A 20,587-nucleotide genomic window follows, 5' to 3' on the forward strand; every position below is an offset into this window, starting at 1 on the left:
GAAACAATTAAATGTAAAGAAAAGTTCATTACATTTGAAATGACCTTATCGCTACAAAATCCTAGTGAGAGAAAGTTAGGTTAGGTATACGGGAGCCACCGTGGTGCAATGGTTAGCATGCCCGCCTTGTATACACAAGATCGTGGGTCCGAACCCAGCTCGACCAAAACACAAAAAAGTTTTTCAGCGGTGGATTATCCCACCCCCAGTAATGCTGGTGACATTTCTGAGTGTTTCAAAGCTTCTCTAAGTGATTTCATAGCAATGTGTAACGCTGTTCGGACTCGGCTGTAAAAAGAAGGTCCCTTGTCATTGAGCTTAACATAGAATCGGACAGCACTCAGTAAGAAGAGAGATTACCACTGTGGTATCACAATGGACTGAATAGTCTAAGTGAGCCTGAAATATCGAACTGTCTCTATACCTAACCTAGATTTTGTACTGTTTGGTAGATTTGTAGAATTCTTGATGTTTTGGTATATTTAGCAATATATTCCTCTCAAATAATTTCCTATAGAAATTATATTTTGACAAAATTTTCTATTGAAATAAAATTTTGACAAAATTTTCTATAGTAATAAAATTTTGACAAAATTTTCTATAGAAATAAAATTCTGCAAAAATTTTCTATAGAAATAAAATTTTGACAAAAAATTTCTATAAAAATATTATTTTGACAAAATTTTCTATAGAAATAAAATTCTGCAAAAATTTTCTATAGAAATAAAATTTTGACAAAAATTTTCTATAGAAATAAAATTTTGCAAAAATTTTCTATAGAAATGAAATTTTAAAAATTGCGATGAAATCACTTAGAGATGCTATGAAACATTTAAAATTGTCACCAGCGTTATGCGCTTTACAGACTATCAGTTATTCCGGACGGAATGTCGGTGTTTGTAAACGGATCGATACGACTTGTCGGCGATGACTAAATAATCGGTAAATGTGTTATCGATCCCATAAACATGCAGCAGTATCGATTATGCCTTCGGACTTAACTTATAATGTGCACAATATGTGGGATATGTTCGACACGAGCACTATCGTCCGGAATAACTGATAGTCTGTAAAGCGCATTACTGAGAGGGGATAATCCATCGACGAATTTTTTGTTTTTGGTGGCATAACAAATATATTCAAATCGCTTTAAAAAAACCAATTCAAATCAATAAGTGTTTGATAATTAGGAGGTTTTTAAAATTAAAGGTTCCGGGTAAAAGTCCAATGTGAAACGTTTGAAATGCCACGCACATGTTATTACGTCTATAAGTCCCATGTGAAATGTTTGAAATGCCCTATATGTGTCACAACAAGTTGACATCATTGGCTTATTGCTAAAGTAGGATAGGTATACAAAAATTAATTCATTGTAGATCCTTATTGACTGTAATAAACGAGATGCATATATTTTATAGATGGTCTTTTCAACGAGTGTCGAGTAGAAAAAAAAAAAACATCTGGCATATTTATTCGCTGATATTGTTGGTGTTTTTGTTACATTTGAATTTTCCGAAAACGGTTGTTTATGCTTGTTTTTGTTGCCTATTTTCGCAGGCATTTTGCACTCCTTTTAACATACAAGAGAGATCGCGCGTTGTTGATCGTTGTGTTCTAGTTATTCGTTGAAGTCTTGGGTGGAGAAGCTGTGAGCTGCTGCTTTTTTTGTTCTTCCAAAGGACAAAACCTTCTTTGAAACAAACAAATAAGAATTTGTAAAGGTCTCAAAGAAGAAGCGGAATTTTCGATTTGGTTAATTTTCATTATTAGTTTGTGGAGTTTTTTTTTATTTGTTATTCCTTGTTTCACGTGTTGTATTCGATATATTTTTGACATTTGATTTTAAATCAACTCACTGGTAGTGTGGCGGTAAAATAGTAGCTCTATTAGTTTTTTGGAAAAATAACAATTCCAGTTCAATTGTCGACTTCCTCGGCTGTTATTACATTAGAAAAGTTTGTTCCTGCTTCAATATGGCTGGAAAAGTCGATGATAAGTCCTCTGATATACCAGAGAGACTTTATGACTCCACCAACAACAAGACTTACAAGAGAATGCGATTTTTCGGAAAGGTAAGTGTACTTGGAATCATTTCATTGGTAGTTTTATTCAAAAATAGTTAATGTGAAGTGAAGATCGATGGTATTTCTCTATTTAAAAGATTATTTTGTTAAAGCTTTCCTGTTGTAATTTGGAAAGAATTGACATTTATATGCAGGGATGTTAAAACGATGCCAAGCAGCGGTTTGTTGTTGTTGTAGCCATTCAAAAAAAGTATGCGTTCCCCGGTTGTACATATATGATCAATGTATGCATTGGGTCTTGGAGTCACTTTTAGACAGCCTATCGCCAAGATTCTTAATCGACACAGTTGCCCAATTTGTCCAAAGCCTGTATTTCTAATTATGGTCAAGTTCTTCCGATAATTCCTTATGACACATGAAATTGTATTGCGGTGTATTCTATTTTATAACTACATTTAAAGGAAATAAAAATGTACTATTGAGCTTTGGATCCCCATCAAATTAAAAAAAAAAAATCCAAAAGATTTTAGTTTTATTTTGTTTTTACAGAATAAAATTAATTAATATCCACCTTAACCACCCAATAGGCTCGTATTCAAATAACTTTTCAATTGTAGGATTATGAAACTGTGTAGCCAGTATTATATTTGATAAGATTCACTACTTTGTGTATGTTGGAGTATGGATCGCGTAGCTCGTGTTTCGTCAAAGCATAATGATCCTTATATATTATATATGGAACTAATGTATAAACATAACCACATACGCTTTCTCAAATACCAATGGATTATAGCCATACAATATAAAAGGATATATCAGCAAATAGAGTTATTTTAGTCTTTCGCTGTATGACTCTACTTTAAAATTTCTATGGTGGATTCGAGGTATAAAATATCCCAATTTACCATCGTCTAAATTAAAAAGGGTACTAACCGCTCGTTATATCCATTCTTTGATGGAATTATTAGCGTTCATGATATCAACAGCAATTCCCTTCATGCTTGCATCTTTTATAATTTTCTCCAGCATAAGGACATTGACTTAGGTTAGGTTGTAACAGTTGGTAGAATTCTAACGAAAATTGTAGATTTTTTTCTGTTTGGTAGATTGGTAGAATTCTTGTTGTTTTGGTAGATTTTACAAAATATACATATCCAACTAAGAGGTAATTTTCCATTAAAATAGAATATTGACATATATTTCCATAAAATAAAAATTTGTACAAAATTTTCTATAGGAAAAAAAATTTGACAAAATTTTCTATAGGAAAAAAAATTTTGACAAAATTTTCTATAAAAATAAAATTTTGAAAAAATTTTGTATAGAAATAAAATTTGTACAAAATTTTCTATAGAAATAAATTTTTCTATAGAAATACAATTTTGACAAAATTTTCTATAGAAATAAAATTTTGATAAAATTTTCTATAGAAATAAAATTTTGAAAAAAAATTTCTATAGAGGACCCTGTTCGAATTCGAAACATTTTACTATGGTGAGATATCAATTAACTAGGGTGATATATCAATTGCTAGTTTTCTTTACTCATTTCTTGAGATAATCAAAACAAGCCAAGCCGTCTGATGTCGTAAATGTCAAGAATTTTCAATAAATGGCAAATTAATAGCCCCTGGGCCAGAAATGAAATTTTGACAAAATTTTCCATAGAAATGGACCATAATTTCACATATTTTTTTATTTCTTTATTGTTGTAGGCTGGGGAGCCAAGGTCTTGTCTTCTTTTCTTCTTTTTTTTTCTTAATTAAAAAAAAAAAAATTAATTCATATATATATATTTCTAATATTTTTATTATATATTTATTTATTAGCTTAATTGTTATTAAATTCTTTTAGATTTTTTTTTAATATTTTTTCTTAATAAACCTGTTATTGTAGTTTATTACCGCATAAATCTGTAATATATTGTTAATTAGGCCAGGTTTGGCTTTGTGTATATTACTTTGGAGAATAATAAATGAAATGAAAATGAAATGAAATTTTGACAAATTTTTCTATAGAAATGAAATTTTGACAAAATTTTCTATAGAAATGCAATTTTAGCAAAATTTTCTATAGAAATAAAATATTGACAAAATTTTTTACAGAAATAAAATTTTGCAAAAATTTTCTATAGAAATAAAATTTTGGGAAATTTTCTATAGAAATAAAATTTTGGTGAAATCACTTAGAGTTTGCTACGAAATCACTTTGAGATTCTATGACACATTTAAAATTGTCACCAGCGTTACTAAGAGCGGAAAATCCATCGCTGAAAATTTTTTGGTGTTCACTGGAAATTAGGATTGAACCCATGACCAGTTGACTCCCAGCATAAAAATATATTCAAATCGCATTAAAAAAATCAATTCAAATCAGTGTTTGATAATTAGAAGGATATTAAAATTAAAGGTTCCGGGTATAGGTTAGGTTAGGTTATGTGGCAGCCCGATGTATCAGGCTCACTTAGACTATTCAGTCCATTGTGATACCACAGTGGTGAACTTCTCTCTTATCACTGAGTGTTGCCCGATTCCATGTTAAGCTCAATGACAAGGGACCTCCTTTTTATAGCCGAGTCCGAACGGCGTTCCACATTCCAGTGAAACCACTTAGAGAAGCTTTGAAACCCTCAGAAATGTCACCAGCATTACTGAGGTGGGATAATCCACCGCTGAAAAACTTTTTGGTGTTCGGTCGTAGCAGGAATTGAACCCACGACCTTGTGTATGCAAGGCGGGCATGCTAACCATTGCACCACTTTGGCTCCGGGTATAAGGCTCAGCGAAAAAATTCAATAAACCTTTGACTTAAACACAAAGCTCCAAAAAATTACATTAAGGATAAAATTAACATATGAAATTGAATTTAGAAATACGCAAGGACACTTAATAATATGTATAATTGTTTTTAGGGAGGATTTGCAAAGTGCTATGAAATTATTGATGTCGTTACAAACGATGTGTACGCTGGAAAAATAGTTTCGAAGAAACTAATGATGAAGCACAATCAGAAGGAGAAAATGACCCAAGAGATCACTATACACCGAAGTCTCAATCACACAAATATAGTCAAGTTCCATGGATTTTTCGAAGATAGTTTCAATATTTATATAGTTTTGGAATTGTGTAAGAAGAGAGTAAGTTCAAGCACAACAACCCACTTATTGTTTTGTAAGAAATTTCATTTAAAATTTTAAAATTTTGTAGTCCATGATGGAATTGCACAAACGTCGAAAGACCATTACCGAATACGAATGTCGTTATTATATTTATCAAATAATACAGGGTGTAAAATATTTACATGACAATCGTATTATACATCGTGATTTGAAATTGGGTAATTTGTTCCTCAATGATATGCTGCATGTGAAAATTGGAGATTTTGGTCTGGCCACTCGTATTGAATATGAGGGTGAACGCAAAAAAACATTGTGTGGAACACCAAATTACATTGCCCCTGAGATTCTTACGAAAAAAGGCCATTCATATGAGGTTGACATTTGGTCTATTGGCTGTGTTATGTACACTTTGTTGGTGGGCCAGCCACCATTTGAGACAAAGACTTTGAAGGATACTTATTCGAAAATCAAAAAATGTGATTATCGTGTTCCAAGCTATTTGCGTAAATCGGCGGCCGATATGGTGGTATCGATGTTACAATCAAATCCTGAAAGTCGACCAACTATTGGAGAACTCCTACATTTTGAGTTTTTAAGCAGTTCTCCCGTACCTATGTTCTTGCCTAGTTCATGTCTAACAATGGCACCACGTTTAGAACTAAACGAGACCATGGATCATGAGAATGCTCATCGTAAACCTCTGACTGAATTAAATGGCCTGAAGGATGATACACGTTTGGAATCGACATTTCTTAAAAATAATTTGCATGATGCCATCACAGCTTCAGCCCAAGTTTGTAAACACAATGAAGACTATCGTAGTGATATTGAAAGCCTATATCAACAGTTAACCAATCTCATAAATGCCAAGGTAAGTATTGGGGGTGGGGAGGAGAGTAGCAATTATGATGGGAATGTAAACATTTCAATATTTTCACTTCAGCCAAGACTATTGCAAGGAAATTTGGGCGATGAGAATACTGACCCAGCAGCGCAACCTTTGTTTTGGATCTCAAAATGGGTGGATTACAGTGATAAGTATGGTTTTGGTTACCAGCTCTGTGATGAAGGCATTGGAGTTATGTTCAACGATACCACAAAACTTATTTTATTACCAAATCAAATGTATGTTTTTTTTTCATATTATTTGATTCTTACTATTATTAGCTAATGCTTTTTTACCACGCACAATAGAAATGTACATTTCATCGATAAGGATGGCAAAGAATCATATATGACTACCACCGACTATTCCAAGGCCCTGGATAAAAAAATGAAATTACTTTCCTATTTCAAACGTTACATGACCGAACACTTGGTTAAGGCTGGAGCCAATAATGTCAACTTTGAATCCGATCAGATATCTCGTATGCCTCATTTACATTCCTGGTTTAGAACCACCTGTGCTGTTGTGATGCATTTAACAAATGGTACAGTACAGGTAAGTTGCTTCACACACAGTTGCTTGCGAGAAAGTTTTTCATAACATTTTTTTTTTCGTTACAGCTCAATTTTTCTGATCATATGAAGATAATACTGTGTCCGCGTATGAGTGCCATAACATATATGGATCATGAAAAAAATTTCCGTACTTATAGATTTTCCACTATTATTCAACATGGTTGTTCAAAAGATTTGTATCAAAAGATGCGTTATGCCCATGAAAAACTAAGTAAAATGCTAGAGAAGATGTTCTTTTAGATAGATGCAAAATGATTTTCTTATATTTTCACATTTTCTTGTGGTGATGTGATGTGCATTTGCAATTTTGTTTTTGTATTGTGATTTGTGGAGGAAGCAGCAAATATTCTCTAGCAAGAAACATTCTATATTTCCTATAACAGTTTTCACCCTTTGTAAACATTTTTTTAAATATATTTACCTCTTTTTTTTTTGTCATGTTTGTGTTATGATATATTTTCTGTTATGGTATCACGTATTTATAGTTGCTTTATTCCGTTTAATTATTGCATCACCTTTGTTTTATATAAAAGAAATGAAAAAACGAAGAACAACCTGTATTTTTATATCGCCACTATTTTTCATTTGATTTTTACGAAAAAAGATAAATAATTTTTAAAATTTTTCGTAATTTTGTAAGATTTGTTGTCTAGTGTATTTTACTATCAGTATCTATAGAATATAACTCATATTTCCATTCTTATATTTTAGTTATCGCTCCATTTAAGTAAATTTTCGCCACCCATATATGTAAATGGAAAATAAAATAACTCACAAATTAAATCAATTGTTTGCAAATATATTCTGAGAGAAATTCGATGTTTTTTTTTTCTTTATATAGCCTGAGATTCCAAAAATTTCCGTAGAAATAAATTTTTGCAAAAATTTTCTATAGAAATAAAGTTTTGCAAAAATTGTCTATAGAAATATAATTTTGAAAAAATATTCTATAGAAATAAAATTTTTAGCAAAATTTTCTATTAAAATAAAATTTTTAGCAAAATTTTCTACAGAAATAAAATTTGCAAAAATATTATATAGAAAAAAAAATTTGCAAAAATTTTCTATAGAAATAGAATTTTTAGCAAAATTATCCATAGAAATAAAATTTAGACAAAATTTTCTATAGCAAAAGAAATTGACAAAATTTTCTTTAGCAAAAAAAATTTTGACAAAAATTTCTATAGCAAATAAAATTTTGACAAAAATTTCTATAGCAAATAAAATTTTACAAAAATTTTCTATGGAAATCAAATTTTGCATAAATTTTCTCTAGAAATAAAATATTGCAAAAATATTCTATAGAAATAAAATTTTGCAAAAATTTTCTATAGAATTAAAATTTTTAGCATATTTTTCTATAGAAATAAAGTTGTGCAGATATTTTCTATAGAAATAGAATTTTTAGCAAAATTTACTATAGAAAAAAATTTTGACAAAATTTTCGATAGCAAAAAAAATTTGGCAAAAAAAAATTGACAACATTTTCTATAGCAAAAAAAATTGACAAAAATTTCTATAGCAAGTAAAATTTTGACAAAAATTGCTATAGCAAATAAAATTTTACAAAAATTTTATATGGAAATCAAATTTTGCAAAAATTTTCTATAGAAATAAAATTTTGCAAAAATATTCTATAGAAATAAAATTTTGCAAAAATTTTCTACAGAATTTAAATTTTTACCAAAATTTTCTATAAAAACTAAATTTTGACAAAATTTTCTACTAAAATAAAATTTTTAATCAAATTTTCTATAGAAATGAAATTTGGAAAAAAATTCTAAAGAATTAAAATTTGCAAAAATTTTCTATAGAAATAAAATTTTGCAAAAATATTCTATAGAAATAAAATTTTGCAAAAATTTTCTATAGAATTAATATTTTTAGCAAAATTTTTTATAGAAATAAAATTTGCAAAAATATTCCATAGAAATAAAATTTTGCAAAAATTTTCTATAGAAATAAAGTTATGCAAAATTTTCTATAGAAATAAAATTGTGCAAACATTTTCTAAATTACAAATAAAAATTTTGTATAGAAATGAAATTTTCCAAAAATTTATTAATGAAATAAACGTCTGCAAAAATTTTCTGCGGAAATCAAATTTTGCAAAAATTTTCTATAGAATTTAAATTTTTAGCAAAATTTTTTCTATAGAAATAAAATTTTGACAAAATTTTCTATCAAAATAAAATTGTTAGCAAAATTTTCTATAGAAATAAAATTTGCAAAAATTTTCTATAGAATTAAAATTTGCAAAAATTTTCTATAGAAATAAAGTTATGCAAAAATGTTCTATAGAAATAAAATTGTTCAACAATTTTCTAAACTACAAATAAAAATTTTGTATAGAAATGAAATTTTCCAAACATTTTATAATGAAATAAAATTTTGCAAAATTTTCTGTGGAAATCAAATTTTGAAAAAATTTTCTATAAAATTTAAATTTTTAGCAACATTTTTTCTATAGAAATAAAATTTTGACAAAATTTTCTATTAAAATAAAATTTTTAGCAAAATTTTCTATAAAATAAAATTTGCAAAAACTTTTTAAAGAATTAAAATTTGCAAAAACTTTTTAAAGAATTAAAATTTGCAAAAATTTTCTATAGAAAAATTGTGAAAAATTTTCTTAGAAATAAAACTGAAAAAAATTTCTATAGAAATAAAATGTTTTCATTCGTTTTGTTTTGTTATTGTTGGTTTTTGTTCTTTAATCATTGTTGTTGTTTTTTTGATGTCAGCTTAAAACCATACATTGACTAAACTACACGTGTAGCTTAACCAACAGAGGAAAAGAATGTTTGTCAAATTTATTTGGGCAAAGCCCATTCCGGCAGTTCATTAAACCCAACAATAAACCACACTTGAACCTTCCGAAAAAAGGTTTTACATTGATAGCCGGCTTTTGCCGAAATAAATTCGTATAAACATCTCTCTTTAGCAAAATTTTCTATAGAAATAAAATTTGCAAAAATATTCCATAGAAATAAAATTTTCTATAGAAATAAAGTTATGCAAAAATTTTCTATACAAATAAAATTTTTTTATAGAAATGCAATTTTCCAAAAATTTTATAATGAAATAAATTTTTTTTTTCATTATAATTATATTATATTTTTGCAAAAATTTTCTGTGGAAATCATATGTTACAAAAATTTTCTATAGAATTTAAATTTTTTCTATAGAAATAAAATTTTGACAAAATTTTCTATTAAAAAATTTTTAGCAAAATTTTCTATAGAAATAAAATTTTGTAAAAAATTTCTATAGAAATAAAATTTGCAAAATTTTCTATAGAAATAAAATTTTGCAAAATTTTCTATAGACATTTTTATCTATAAAAATTTTGACAAAATTTTCTATAGAAATAAAATTTTGACAAAATTTTCTATAGAAATAAAATGTTGACAAAATTTTCTATGGAAATAAAATTGTGCAAAAATGTTATATACAAATAAAATTTTGACAAAATTTTCTATAGAAATAAAATTTTGCAAAAATTTTCTATAGGAATTAAATTTTGCAAAAATTTTCTATAGAATTTAAATTTTTAGCGAAATTTTTTCTATAGAAATAAAATTTTGACAAAATTTTCTATTAAAAAAAATTTTAGCAAAATTTTCTATAGAAATAAAATTTTGCAAAAAATTTCTAGAGAAATAAAATTTGCAAAAATATTCTATACAAATAAAATTTTGCAAAATTTTCTATAGAATTTTTTTTTTTATAAAAATTTTGACAAAATTTACTATAGAAATACAATTTTGACAAATTTTTCTATAGAAATAAAATTTTGACAGATTTTTCTATAGAAATAAAATTTTGCAAAAAATTTCTAGAGAAATAAAATTTGCAAAAATATTCTATACAAATAAAATTTTGCAAAATTTTCTATAGAATTTTTTTTTATAAAAATTTTGACAAAATTTACTATAGAAATACAATTTTGACAAATTTTTCTATAGAAATAAAATTTTGACAAATTTTTCTATAGAAATAAAATGTTGACAAAATTTTCTATAGAAATAAAATTGTGCAAAAATGTTCTATACAAATAAAATTTTGAAATGAAATTTTCCAAAAATTTTATAATGAAATAAAAGTTTGCAAAAATTGTCTATGGAAATCAAATTTTGCAAAAATTTTCTATAGAAATAAAATTTTGACAAAATTGTCTATAGAAATAAAATTTTAAAACAATTTTCTATAGAAATAAAATTTTTACAAAATCTTCTATAGGAATAAAATTCTGATGACATACAACTAAGCCAGTGTTCGGTTTCTCTAATAGGCCTATTATATGATGAAATGTTAAGCCGAATCGACGCGGAACTAAAGAAAGATAACGCACTGGCTCACATCTCAAAGTGGTCTACAAATTGAAAGCTCACTTACCATATTCAACAGATTTGGGAAAGTGTTTTCACTTATTAGGGTAACCATCTGAAAATGCCCAATAATGTACGTTGGAAAATAAATTGACATATTTTTCTTTTTTAGACTTTTGGAATATTATATATAGAATGCGTTTTCCTGATGGTGAGTTTTTGATATAATAATTACTTCGGGGTTTTACATAGAGCTCAAATGGGAAATTGTCCTCCCTCATAGAAGAAGGAATGCCCACAAAAACCATTAGGTCTTAAATAGGCTTTGTTTAATATTTTAAAACCTAAACATTTTACTATATGTTCATCGCCAGACCCTTGATATACTCTGCAGTTAAGCATATGATGATATTTTCAACATTTCCCGTGCTAGGCAGTAAGCTTCAGGATATAGATTGACGCTCAGTTGCCCTTTAAATTACCAATCTACACACAAACAATATTATCTTAATTTTCTTTTATTAAATATCTTAATTTATAAATTAAAAATTAGATTTTTCTTCTTTTAGTTGCAATTTCACGTACATTACTTCTTTCACCCAACTAGAATGATAGAAAGTTTTACTATAGTAGTATTGTATCTGTATCTGTTTTTGAAGCTATCTTCTTCGTTTCAATTTAAAGTAACTTATCCATTATGCATTTTACATTAAATCCATACAAATGAGTTAATCAACCACTCAAAGGTCACAGACAACTTGACTTTCATAGGCTGATTCGATCGGAAGAAATTTCAATTAATAATGAGAGTTAAATATCTTAGATTAATTAGTATTATATAGAAATATAGGTAAACCTGCTGCTGCTGCTTGATTGAGTGAGAGACTGTGGCTCTCGTCTTTGTTGCTTTAACTCAAACGAATATCCTTACGTCCATATAATATCTTTGAACAATTCTTCCATTGTGGTTAAGTGGGCTTCCGATATAAAATTTCATTTCATTTTTTTACCATATATTTGAAGAATAGTTTTTTGTTTATTTTTTTTTGTTTGTTTTAATATTGTGGATGCTCGTCATTTAGGTATTTAAGTTTTGGAGAAAATGTCATTGCTGTTGATTATTATTGTGGCCTTATAATGAATCCAATTGTACGAATTTTCTTTTAATTTCGAGAGCACAAAATTAAGGTTCAATTAACAGAAGGATAGAGAAGTACAATGGAGGAGGGGAAGTTCCTACTAAGTTTAGTATGATGATTGGTGTTGTTAGTTATAATAGCAGGGATTATACCAAAAATTTCAGCTTGATGGCGTTGTACTTGTACATGTGCGTAACGTACGTAACCATTCTACAAACTCGTCCAACATAACTGGCCCTGAAAAAAATATAAAAAAGTTGGGTTAGGCCAATAGTACTACGAATGGTGTTTTTATACCCTCCACCATAGGATGGGGGGTATATTAACTTTGTCATTCCGTTTGTAACACATCGAAATATTGCTCTAAGACCCCATAAAGTATATATATATTCTGGATCGTGGTGAAATTCTGAGTCGATTTGATCATGTCCGTCCGGCCGTCCGTCTGTTGAAATCACGCTAACTTCCGAACGAAACAAGCTATCGACTTGAAACTTGGCACAAGTAGTTATTATTGATGTAGGTCGGATGGTATTGCAAATGGGACATATCGGTCCACTTTAACGTATAGCCCCCATATAAACGGACCCCCAAATTTGGCTTGCGAGGCCTCTGAGAGAAGCAAAACCATGCAAAAATTGGTCCACATCGGTCTATAATTATATATAGCCCCCATATAAACCGATCCCCCGATTTGGCTTGCGGAGCATCTAAGAGAAGCAAATTTCATCCGATCCGGCTGAAATTTGGTACATGGTGTTAGTATATGGTCTCTAACAACTATGCAAAAATTTGTCCATAGCGGTCCATAATTATATATAGCCCCCATATAAACCGATCACCAGATTTGACCTCCGGAGCCTCTTGGAAGACCAAAATTCATCTGATTCAGTTGAAATTTGGTACGTGATGTTAATATATGGCATCAAACACCCATGCAAAAATTGGTCGATATCGGTCCATAATTATATATAGGCCCCATATAAACCGATCCCCAGATTTGACCTCCGGAGCACCTTGGAAGAGCATCTTCCCATTCGGTTGAAATTTGGTACGTGATGTTAGTATAGGGTATCGAACAACCATGCAGGAATTGGTTCCTATCAGTCCATAATAATATATAGCTCCCATATAAACCGATCCCCAGATTTGACCTCCGGTGCCTTTTGGAGGAGCAAAATTCATCCGATCTGGTTGAAATTTGGTACGTGGTGGTAGTATATAATATTTAACAACCATATGAGTTGAAATTTGTGGATGACAGTCTTTCGTAGAAGTTTCAATCCATGGTGGAGGGTACATAAGATTCGGCCTGGCCGAACTTACGGCCGTATATACTTGTTGATTACTCACATGCTCCATCTATGTCATAGTTATTCAAATCAAGACTTATGGCACGTGAAAATTCATAAATATTACACCATTGATCCTTATTTATGACTTTGTACTTTGATTGATCCAGGAATTGCGTGAATTGAGGAAGCAATGGCCAACGTTTGGCCAATAACAATTGAAGCATAGCCTTGGCTGTATTAATGTCCATACTGCGCTGATCCGAGTCCTGTTTGAGAGAGAAAAAAAGGCATTCAATTTTTTGGAAAATTATTTATTATTATTTATATTTATTCGTATTCACTACTACATATTACCCTGATATATTATGAAAATTTTTTTCTATAGAAATTTTGTCAAAATTTTATTTCTACAGAAAGTTTTTGCAACATTTTATTTCTATAGAAAATTTTTGCAAAATTTTAATTCTATAGAAAATTTTGTCAAAATTTTATTTCTATAGAAAATTTTTGCAAAAATTTTATTTCTATAGAAAATTTGTGCAAAATTTTATTTCTATAGAAAATTTTTGCAAAAATTTATTTCTTTAGAAAATTTTATCAAAATTTTATTTCTATAGAAAATTTGTGCAAAATTTTATTTCTATAGAAAATTTTTGCAAAATTGTATTTCTACAGAAAATTTCATCAAAATTGTATTTCTATAGATAAATTTTTTGCAATATTTTATTTCTATAGAAATCTTTTTTTTTGCAAAATTTTATTTCTATACAGAATTTTCTAAACATTTTATTTCTATAGAAAAGTTTGTCAAAATTTTATTTCTACAGAAAATTTTGTCAAAATTTTATTTCTACAGAAAGTTTTTGCAAAATTTTAATTCTATAGAAAATTTGTAGAAAATTTTGTTTTGTCTATCGAAAATTTTAGTCAAAATTTTATTTCTACAGAAAATTTTATCAAAATTTTATTTCTATAGAAATTTTTTTTTGCAAAATTTGAATTTCTGTAGAAATAATATTTTTGCAATATTTTATTTCTTTACAAATATTTTTTTTTTTGCAAAATTTTATTTTTATGCAGAATTTTCTCAACATTTTATTTCTATAGAAAAGTTTTGCAAAATTTTATCTGTGTAGAAAATTTTGTCAAAATTTTATTTCTATAGACATTTTTTGCAAAATTTTATTTCTATAGAAAATTTTCTCAAAATTTTATTTCTGTAGAAAATTTGTGAAGTACCGCTTAGGGAGAAATCTACCAAACAGCCAGTAGGCTCCTAATATTATTTAGTTGATTCTGCAGAAATTGTTGTTGTTTTTTTTCTCACTTGTTTCACTTACCTTTGCAAAATCATACGAATAACGATATATACTTTTGAATGTATTGGGATCGTGCAATATGCTCTTTAAGTAGCTAATTTTTGATTGCATTTTGACAACCGAATCACATTCAAGTTCCGTCAAACCTTTTAACCACTCATATTGGCTAAAGAAACCCATTTGTGTGGCACCCATTTTATATGCCAATACCAACATGACAATATTTTCAGGTTCTACACCAATATCTTCACAAAATTTTTCCATGCCATCGGGACCTTTAAATATAAATACAAAAAAAATGTCACAATTAACACAATAACTTTGGAATCATATAAAACATACCCAATGTATCTTCGTCTGGACTTGTGTACTGTCTGAACCATGCTAAACATCGTTTATGACTGAATGTGTCTTCTCCTCGAATATGACGTCTGCAATTAGATAAAATAGAAATAAATTTATTACACTGATAGATAATTTTCATTTATATATTTACTCATCCATAATAAAATAAATGGAAAAAATTAATTTTAACTATAAATTTATATAAAAATTATGTGAGAAATGAATGAATGAATGATTTTTTCCCTTTCTATTAGTTTTTATATATTTCTTTTTGGGTTTGTTATGATGATCGTCATCATGTGTTTATGATCTAAAAATAGTTTGTTTTCTTTTTTGTTTTTGGTTTAGTTGAACTGACATCTATACAACTGCCAATTTATTATAAAGAAAAAAAAAAGACCCAAGGTGTATTCTTTGATTATCATGGTCAATACATAAAATAATCTCATTTTATGTTTAAAAAGGAAAAAGTTGCTCAGTGTAAGGAAATATGTGGGAAAATAAAATTTTAGTTTGAAACAAGAATGCAATATTTTGAATGCTTTATAAAAAAATCTGTATATACGTTAGCTGACAAGAAGTGTTTTTTTAAAATATGTTCAATTGATTCAAGTGACAAATATGTTTGAATATAATCTTTCTCGGTATGAACCCATTTTGCTTTGGATATTGCTTCGAGTCGGTAAAAAACGTGAAACATGAATTTATTATGCCAATCTTTTTGTCCATTCCGGTGTAATAGCTTTCTTTAGTACATCTATACTGACATATTTCTGTAACTTACCTTACTACCTATAGTGATCTAAATTAGCGATACAAATGTAAATAATTCAAGATGTTGTAATCCCAAAAACCGACTTTTGAATTTTTTGGAAATTCAATCAAAATGACTAACTGATTTTGATCAAATCGCACTTTAACTGAAAAAATCGACAAATCGAATAGATATTAAGAGGAATGGGATATAGAACTTTTAAAGCAAATATCAGCTCGATCTGACTTAAATTTCAAGGTGTCCATTCACGAGAATACACTTCACAAAAGGAAATCGCACTTGCAATTTATTAAAAATAAAAAATCATACGAATTAAAAGTCGTGACTTCAAAAGTCAAAATTTCATTAATTGGAAAGTTGACTTTTCAATATTTTAAAAAGGCGAAAAGTGAAAAAATTGACTTTACCGAATTTTGAAAAAAAAAAAACAGTTGAAAAATCGACTTTTCGATGTCCATTACAATATAGAAGAGTTAAGAGCAGAGGGATATAGCTCTGTTCATATTAAAAATTTATAAAAAAAAAATAGAAAATCATTAATAATAAAAAGTCGTGACATTAAAATACAACATTTCAATAATCGTAAAAGTAGACTTTTTAATATTTTAAAAGTAGTAAAGTAGAAAAATCGACTATTCCGAAATTCTGACACATGCTCATCTGATGAATCGAACAGCAACTTTGTGGAAAAAATGGAATGGGGAACTTGAATATTGACGTGGCCGAATATTGTAAGTAAGAGGCTATGTCCGCAAATCAACTTTTCAAATCCATTCCCATTAAAAATCTAAAGTCTTGATATCAAAAGTCAACATTTCAATAATCGTAAATGTCTGCTTTTTAATATTTTAAAATTAAAATAGAAAAATCGGTTATTCCAAAATTTTTTCACATGCCCATCTGATGAATCGAACAGAAACTTTTTGGACAAAATGGAATGCAGAACTTAATTTGTTAGCCATTATTGGTTAATATGTACATTATGGGACGATGACGAGTATTATAAGTATACACATCGATGTGTAAGACCGAAATGTTTGAGAGTCTATGTGCCTAAAGCAAATTTCCAAATGTGTCACTTGCACTCATTTTTTTGAAAATGACAGTTTCAAAAAGAAAAAAAAACGGCAACTGTTCCAGGCTCGATAAAAACGAATGTAGGGCACCCATTGGTAATGAGTACTTGAGATGGAAAATTGCTTTGGATGACCTTTGGTAGGCTCCAATTTTCGACGGTCACATTGGGAGTTTACAAACTCCTTTGCCATTTAGAACCTGGTTAAGGTTATTTCAGGCTCACTTAGACTATTCAGTCCATAGTGATATCACAATGGTAAACTTCTCTCTTATCATTGAGTGCTGCCCGATTCCATTTTTAGTCCAATGACAAGGGACCTCCTTTTTATAGCCGAGTCCGAACGGCGATACACATTGCTGTGAAACCACTTAGAGAAGCTTTGAAAAACTCAGAAATGTCACCAGCATTACTGAGGTGGGATAATCCACCGCCGAAAAACTTTTTGGTGTTCGGTTTTTTTCTGTGGTTTCAACATATTGCAAATGGTTTTGTTTTCTGGTGCGATTCAGATGCTCAAAATGAAACAGGTTCTTAAAATTTTTCCCAGAGTTGTTAATGAGGAACTGCCTATGGAAAAATTGTTGGTCCTTCTAAACTGTTTCACGACGTGTCCTTTGGAATGAGTCCAAGTTGAGCACTCGATTATAATGGAATAAATTAAAATAAAATAAAGTGACGAGGTAAAATCAGCGACACATACACACCAGGGATTAGTCCTATACTGATTTTGGGGTTGATACATTTCACGTAGGGAAATTTTTTTTAAATTTAGGTTTTCTTTAATAAGCATAGAGTAACGACAAAGTTCGGAAATCTTTCTCTATTCAAAGCAATTTAATTTCGTTCCACGTCCTATGTCCTTCTATCTTTATCCAGAGAAATTTAATTTCGTTCCACGTTATTGCGAGCCTTCCTATGTCCTTCTAGATTTAAAGTCTCTAGGTCTGCTGTGGAAAACTCCCACAATAACACGTTTCTCAATTCAAAGCAATTTTATTTCGATCCATGTTATTGAGGCCTTTCTATGTTCTTCTCGATTTAAAGTCTCTAGGTGTGCTGGGGGAAACTCCAAAAATAACACCATTTTAAAGGCCGTTCTCTACTTCAAATATGCTGGCAGATGCCCAAGGGCTCAATATTAGGTTATAAAACCAATCGGCTATTTTGCAACGATGTTTAAAAAATCTCTATAAAGCTGACGACACATCTGAACATCTGAGCACGTCAGCTACGGAGGCCCCTCATCGTTTACAAATTATAACATTTTCTGTTTCAAAAATATGAAAGATATATGGATCCATTGCAATTTTTTTCTAAATACCAGAAGATGTACATAAATATTTTTATAAATAAAAAAATACTTACCGGCTTGTTTGTTGTGCAGTTGCTGTGGCTGTGGCTGTTGCGTATGTGTTGCGTTGTCTTTTAGAAGTCTGGCGATCATCTTCGCCCATATCCTGATTAGCACGACGTTTACCACGGGGCATATTTGTGCTTGATATTCAAGTGAGATTTGTAGTATATATTTAAAAATCCTCGTCCTGCCGATCCTTAATTTTTTACTTATACACTCAAAAACAAAGAACTCTTGTAATGCCGGATGCTGCAACAAAAACATAAGCAAAAAACGAAACGAAAGACAAAGTATACTTTTAGGCAATCGAAGAAAACGCATTTAGAAGCATACCTCATATAAAATCCGAACTAATAATATTTGTATAGGCGACGTAAAAAACAGTTGCAATATTCATTAAAATGTTAAATTTTATACAAAAAGGGCAATTATATCTTCTTTTAAATAGGGTTTTGCACTTTATTGTTTCCCTGTCGGTTTATGTTTTTAACTAGCAAATGGATTAGTAAATAGCAAAGTTATTCGTTTCATTCGTGTTTTTAGTAATTTTGTAGCTTTCCTGCTTCACAGGATTTATAATTTTATACCAATCCTTTTCCAGCTGAGCAGCGAATGACAATTGTCAATGTACATTCCGAAAACTCACACACTACACACACAGAAACATATTACTTTGTCGGGACACATTGTGCTTCTCGATATCGCGAATTTGATTTGATTTCTACAGTAATTATTATTATCAGAATTTGTGATATTAAGAAATAGCGTAAGATTTAAGAAAATGCTTAATTTAATACAAACTTTAAAGAATTTGTTTGTTTGACAGATACTCTATCATACTAATCGAATATCGAAAAAAATTCAATTATTCAGACGTATCGCAATTCATTGACGTATGTTAAGGAAAACGTATGATTTGTGTGGTGCACCGTTCAAATTATGAGCCGTCCAGATTATAAGTTTATCCGGATGAAATATCTGTGTTTGTAAAGACTCTTATGGGGACCTTATAAGGTCGGATAAACTCTGCGATACAACACGTTAGTATAAGGTCATGTTCGCGTGTTGCGGGGACGTGTTGGCATAAAATCAAAACAACTTTGATTTTTTCTGGTTGTGAGGCACAAATCTTTAGGTGTAAGGGGATGTTCACCAAACATTAACAAAAACAAATTTGTTTTCACAATGATGGATCGCCAATTCTGGTTGGAAATTTTAGGAAATATATAAATGTAAAGCAGAATTGTGGCAATTGAAAACTAAATGCGTATTACAACAGGTATCATTGTTTTGCCACATAAAACCGGATTTCTATTATTTTCTTCAACTTTTTACTAAAAAAATGGCTTCATCCATAACTTTTCGTACATCTTCATTGTTTATGTTTATCCCTGCTAACATTTTTTGTTTTTGACGGCACTACTGAGAATCCCCACCACGTCGAAAACAATCGTAAACGACATCCAAAAACTCGGAAAAGCGCCGTCACTATTGAGAAGTTGTACCACGCCAAGTTACTAAAAAAAAGTATTGCATGAGTGCAATTATTATGTGACTTTTTAGATAAATTTAGAACGACGCCAATAAGAGCCCCTTCAAATTATTAGAAACCGTGAATTTTAAGATAGTTGTAAAAGAATCATTGTGGTCAAGTAATGCGCTTTACAGACTATCAGTTATTCCGGCCGGAATGTCGGTGTTTGTAAAGAATCTTACAGTGTGTCGGGTCGATACGACTTGTCGGCGATGACTAAATAATCGGTAAATGTGTTATCGATCCCATAAACATGCAGCAGTATCGATTATGTCTTCGTACTTAACTTATAATGTGCACAATATATGGGATATGTACGACACGAGCACTGCCGTCCGGAATAACTGATAGTCTGTAAAGCGCATAATGCTTAGTACTAAGTTCGCTTCTGCGAAAAACCAATATCTTCGTCTACCTCCGTAAATAGGGTTTCAAACGTAGGGATGTTAACTTATTTATGCGAAATAATATGCCTGCCTATTTTTTCGTGGAAAAATCCAGGGTTGTATAAATATGTGTGTAAAAATGCACAAAACAAAGATTTCGCATTTATTCCGCGCTAACGTTTTTTATATGGAGTATAAACGTTTTTTGTGCGAAAACGCGATCTTAGTACTAGGATTAAGGGTAAACCTTGAACGAACGCACAACAAATAGGCGAACCTCTGTCGTAGTGTTTATCCGGCCGTGTAAGGTCCGCTTTACAGTGTGGCCAATCACTAGAAATTGTATATAGGATTAAGGGCAAACCTTGAACGAACACACAACAAATAGGCGAACCTCTGTCGTAGTGTTTATCCGGCCGTGTAAGGTCC

The 20,587-nt window shown here is 29.7% G+C and overlaps 2 protein-coding genes across 5 annotated transcripts; one reads left to right on the forward strand and one right to left on the reverse strand.

The window, feature by feature from the left end:
* Positions 1 to 1,559: 1,559 nt before the first annotated feature.
* Positions 1,560 to 7,416, forward strand: polo (Serine/threonine-protein kinase polo). Its single transcript, XM_075305329.1, has 6 exons — positions 1,560 to 2,072; positions 4,935 to 5,159; positions 5,230 to 6,012; positions 6,085 to 6,266; positions 6,336 to 6,582; positions 6,648 to 7,416. The coding sequence occupies exons 1-6, from the start codon at positions 1,974 to 1,976 to the stop codon at positions 6,840 to 6,842; spliced, it is 1,731 nt and encodes a 576-aa protein (XP_075161444.1). The 5' UTR covers positions 1,560 to 1,973; the 3' UTR covers positions 6,843 to 7,416.
* A 4,019-nt stretch (positions 7,417 to 11,435) lies between these two features.
* SCCRO4 (DCN1-like protein SCCRO4) lies at positions 11,436 to 19,070 on the reverse strand. 4 transcript variants are annotated; one of them, XM_075305228.1, is made up of 7 exons: positions 18,826 to 19,070; positions 18,572 to 18,728; positions 18,250 to 18,487; positions 15,029 to 15,117; positions 14,708 to 14,961; positions 13,426 to 13,633; positions 11,436 to 12,309 (listed from the first exon to the last, which is right to left on the reverse strand). In XM_075305228.1, the coding sequence occupies exons 3-7, from the start codon at positions 18,369 to 18,371 to the stop codon at positions 12,233 to 12,235; spliced, it is 750 nt and encodes a 249-aa protein (XP_075161343.1). In that variant the 5' UTR covers positions 18,372 to 18,487; positions 18,572 to 18,728; positions 18,826 to 19,070; the 3' UTR covers positions 11,436 to 12,232. The 4 variants fall into 4 exon arrangements, with proteins under 4 accessions (XP_075161343.1, XP_075161344.1, XP_075161342.1 ...); XM_075305229.1 differs by lacking the exon at positions 18,572 to 18,728; XM_075305227.1 differs by having other exon boundaries at positions 18,572 to 19,070.
* Positions 19,071 to 20,587: the final 1,517 nt, after the last annotated feature.

Source organism: Haematobia irritans, chromosome 4 (assembly GCF_050003625.1).
Source record: "Haematobia irritans isolate KBUSLIRL chromosome 4, ASM5000362v1, whole genome shotgun sequence".
NCBI lineage: Eukaryota > Metazoa > Arthropoda > Insecta > Diptera > Muscidae > Haematobia > Haematobia irritans.